This window comes from Marmota monax, unplaced genomic scaffold, assembly GCF_021218885.2.
Source record: "Marmota monax isolate L192 unplaced genomic scaffold, Marmota_monax_Labrador192_F-V1.1 WCK01_AAM20220418_F8-fsc00227, whole genome shotgun sequence".
Lineage (NCBI taxonomy): Eukaryota > Metazoa > Chordata > Mammalia > Rodentia > Sciuridae > Marmota > Marmota monax.
This window is the reverse complement of record NW_026695208.1, coordinates 2,072,548-2,077,190: the sequence shown is the minus strand read 5'-3', so window position 1 is coordinate 2,077,190 and position 4,643 is coordinate 2,072,548. Positions and strand designations below refer to the sequence as shown.

The 4,643-nt window shown below is 49.7% G+C and overlaps 1 protein-coding gene across 1 annotated transcript; it reads left to right on the top strand.

Moving 5' to 3' along the window:
- The first annotated feature begins 844 nt into the window (after positions 1 to 844).
- Positions 845 to 3,682, top strand: Htr1b (5-hydroxytryptamine receptor 1B). The gene has a single exon (XM_046430444.2). The coding sequence runs from the start codon at positions 1,848 to 1,850 to the stop codon at positions 3,021 to 3,023; it is 1,176 nt and encodes a 391-aa protein (XP_046286400.1). The 5' UTR covers positions 845 to 1,847; the 3' UTR covers positions 3,024 to 3,682.
- The last annotated feature ends 961 nt before the right edge of the window (positions 3,683 to 4,643 follow it).

The following is a 4,643-nucleotide window of genomic DNA, read 5'->3' as shown; positions in this document are numbered from 1 at the left end:
GATCTAAGTACTGCTATTGCTTGCTGCTGCCTATGGCTAAGGTCTTGATGTATTTTCTGAGGGCAGAGAAGGTATACTGATAATGCTAATGGCGATGGCTCCAGAGCCATTTTTTTTTTCTTGAATTCTGATGACCTCCTTTAGGAGTGCTGTGGGAAGGTACATGCTCAAGGGGAACTGTTTTCCTGAGTATTGAACTACTGAGAGGCTTGGAGCATTCGGGTGGAGCGGAAGGTTTAATTTCACATGCAGTAGGCTTCTGTTTGTGATACTTCTACATTTTTGTAGACAGCTTCTAGCCCCGGCTGTTGACTCACGAAGTTAAAGGAGAAGAATTGAAGGACAAGCACGGATTTCTAAACCTAGCTATGAAAAATTAGTTTTTAATGTACCAAGAGTTAAGGATAACGTGAAACCCGAAGTATAAAAAGACTGTTTTCCTTCTAAGGGGGATATTATTGGCGCCTCCTTCTAATCTGGGTGTGGCACTCAGTGGATAAGATTCCATGGTAGAGAGGTCAGAGACTCAGGCTTGCTCCATCAAGCACTGCCCTCCAAGAATGAAGGGAAGGGGGCTTAGGAGGAGACCTAGACTGGGACACTGGGACAAAGCCTGTAACAGCATCTGAAGGTGTAGGGTTCAGTGTCGGAAATCGCACAAGCTCCAAAGCCCGCACAGAGAAGAGGACGTCCTTATCCCCATTCTCGGCCAGAACTGCGATTTCGGGTATCAGAGTCAGGAGAGGGGACAGGGGATGGGAAGAGGGGAGAGAGGGCAGTAGGACCGGGCGGGAGCTTGTTTGGCCGGGAAGGGAACGGGGCGGGAAGAAAAGAGGGAGGGAGAGAGAAAAAGCGAAGGTGATGTGGAGCAGGCGTCCGCACTCGCCGAGCCGCAAGAGTTGCACGGCTCTGGCGGACTGGACCCGGACTCTATAAAAGGAGCCCATCTGCTCTGCCACTCACAGGCTTCTCCCTGGCTGGCGCTTGCCGGGTCCCTCCAGCTCTCTCAGACACCTACTCCTTCCCAGTGTTCGGCTCTAAGTACCCCAGACCCGTGCGCCCAGCGGCATGGCTCCCAGCGGTGCTGGTGGAACCAAGGTGGTGGTGGCAGCGGCGGCACCACGCCAGCAGCCACAGCTCCAGTCCCCGAATCCCCCCTCTTGCCGCCCCTTCTCCACGGGGCAGCTCGCCCAACTGGTCTGCGCGTGAAAAGAGAGGGAGGACAGCTACAGCGCAAGGCGCCCCGGAGCGCGGCTCCCAGACTTCACCCCACCCAGCTTGGCGGCTGCAACCGCCGCAGCAAAGTGCCCCAGCTTGGGGCGGGGGTCGGGAATGCAAGACCAAGATTCTTGGCTGGCCTGCAAGCTTTGGTCTCTACTGCTAGAAAACTCCTGCGGGGGGAGTGTGCAGATACAGGAGCGCCCAGGTTAGGAGATGCTGAGCCCTGAGCAAGAGGGTAAGAGATCCCACTTGACCCAGCCCCTATCTTCAAGCAATACCTCTCCCTTCTCCACTTTGTTTCTCCAGAGAGCAAAACCAGAGCTGGGCTGGGTGGGTCAGTTCTTCAGGTACCGGGGCTAGGACAGGGCGTGGAGAGGAGCAGTCAGAAACGCAGACGCAGCGCCAGGCGCACTGGAAGTGCAGAGGACGCGCCCGCCTGCTTGCCTGCTGCGCGGGTGACCTCTAGTTTCAGCTAGGAACCTGGGCGGAGGAGTTACAGAGGAACCCACGGAACTGACTTCAAGGCGAGACCAGACTGTGGTCTCTATGAACCTTCCATTTTCTGCTGTCCTCCTCGTCCGCTCCATGCCCAAGAGCTGCGCTCCAGAGCTAGGGCCAGAAGAGCCATGGAGGGACCGAGTGTTCAGTGCGCCCAGCCGCCGCCCGCGGGATCCCAGATCGGGGTACCCCAAGCCAACCTCTCTGCTGCTCCTTCCCACAACTGCAGCGCCTCCGAGAGCTACATTTACCAGGACTCCATTGCCCTACCCTGGAAAGTACTGCTGGTTGTGCTGCTGGCGCTCTTCACCTTGGCCACCACGCTTTCCAATGCCTTTGTGATCGCCACGGTGTATCGGACCCGGAAGCTGCACACCCCGGCTAACTATCTGATAGCTTCCCTGGCCGTCACCGACCTGCTAGTGTCCATCCTGGTGATGCCCATCAGCACTATGTACACGGTTACGGGCCGGTGGACACTGGGACAGGTGGTCTGCGACTTCTGGCTGTCGTCGGACATCACCTGTTGCACTGCTTCCATCATGCATCTCTGTGTCATCGCCCTGGACCGCTACTGGGCCATCACGGATGCCGTGGAGTATTCAGCTAAAAGGACTCCCAAAAGGGCGGCTGTCATGATCACTCTGGTGTGGGTCTTCTCCATCTCTATCTCTCTACCGCCCTTCTTCTGGCGTCAGGCCAAAGCCGAGGAAGAAGTGTTGGACTGCTTAGTGAACACCGACCACGTCCTCTACACGGTCTACTCCACGGTGGGTGCTTTCTACTTACCCACCCTGCTCCTCATCGCCCTCTACGGCCGCATCTATGTGGAAGCCCGCTCGCGGATTTTGAAACAGACGCCCAACAAGACCGGCAAGCGCTTGACCCGAGCCCAACTGATCACAGATTCCCCTGGGTCCACGTCCTCTGTCACCTCCATTAATTCGCGGGCTCCCGATGTGCCCAGCGAATCTGGGTCTCCAGTGTATGTGAACCAAGTCAAAGTGCGAGTCTCCGACGCCTTGCTGGAAAAGAAGAAACTCATGGCCGCTAGAGAGCGCAAAGCCACCAAGACCCTGGGGATAATTTTGGGAGCATTTATTGTGTGCTGGCTGCCCTTCTTCATCATCTCCCTGGTGATGCCTATCTGCAAGGATGCCTGCTGGTTCCACATGGCCATCTTTGATTTCTTCACGTGGCTAGGCTATCTAAATTCTCTCATCAATCCCATCATCTATACCATGTCCAATGAGGATTTCAAACAAGCGTTCCATAAACTGATACGTTTTAAGTGCGCAAGTTGACTTGCCAATTGCAGTGGGGTCGCCAAAGCGACCTTTGGGGACCAAGTTGGGTCTTTCCACAGGTAGGTGGAATCTTCTTTCGCTGTTACTGGGTCCGAACAAGGCTCTCTCTTCTGGGCAAGGGCAATGGATCCTGAGAAGCCAGGACAGCCCTGAGAGCTCTGAAAGGAGAACTGTTCAAACTAAATGTAGAGCTTCCCTGCTGAGGAGAAGGTTCACCTCCTCCCCTCAAACCTTGGGCTCAGCACAGATACTGCGGCAGCCAATCACAAAGGGGTTTGCAACTTAAAAATTGATGATGGATAGGTGATCCCTGCCCTGCTTTAGTATCACGGATGATGCCCTCTAAAGCCAGTGGTACTTGTAGTTGTTGTCTGAAGCCTGTCTGAGACAGATCTACAAACAGCCTGGCAGTACTTGAACTAGACACTTAATACCCTGTGTTTTGGGGAGAACATTGTGTTACAGCTTAATTTAAGAACAGTTACTTTGGCATTCTTCAGTCTTCAGTTTTTGTTTATTTAAACTTGGTTGGAGAAACTTGTGGATTTGGTGCTTCAAACCCTAAATGTGTCTTGGATGGCGCAGAGAACCTTGAAGAGTTAACAGCAAAATTCTGATGCTAAGATCTCTATTTTTATTATAACTGAAACTATATAGGGTGGGCGGGTGGGAGTGGGAGATGGGAGTGATATATTGAGAATCAACACCTATGATTGTTTTCTGCAGATTTCTAATTTTTTAAATTCTTGTTTAGTGATTGTCAAACTACAACTTTCACAACTCAAAATATTTTGTGTGCTAGTGCCAAAGTCTGCAGATTACTTTATTTTTTCCTCCTGATTTCCATGTGCTTGCCATTTTACACACTCAAATCCCCATAAATGAAGGGTATAATGGGCAATTCAGCCCAAAGTGCTGCTATAAGTCTTATTAATGCAGTCGGTTAAACCGATTAGTATTAGCTATATACTGTTCCTTGAAAAGAAAAGTATCTCTCTTCTTTATCCAATTAGGTGAAATGTAAAGAAGACTAATGAAATAGGAATGGTTGTTATACAGTTAAGGAATGAGGGGGGCAATGGAGGATGTATATTTTGACTTGTAAAAAAAATCTTAAAATGCATGAGACATTTTTTTTCTGATAGTCATTTGCACTCTCCTCCCCATCTGTGATTCCTTTGTGTGTGAGCATATAAAGTAACCAGGAGAACTAGTTTTTGTCTCCAGAAATCTTCAATATGCAGCAAGAGCCCTAAAATCTGTATGTATTGGGATAGGAGAAAGAAACTTGTTTCATTTTTCTTGCTATTAAAGTTTGGGTAGGAACAAAGATTATTAGAAAATAAAATGCAAGAAATTTTGAAAAGCTTAGAGAGGCTGAAATTGAGCCTATTTTCTTTACAATATATAGAACCAAACCTCAGATTTACCAACCAGAAAACTGGCAAGCCTTTTAACCTTAGAAATTTGTCACAGACATGACATCTCAAAGAATACAATATTTCAAATAATTTAGATGTATCTTTCCCCCCCCAAGTTTTGACTTGCTTATTTCAAGTTCATTATGAGGACTTCCTATTCCAGGGTAAAATCACACACTAAAAGATTTTTAAAAAT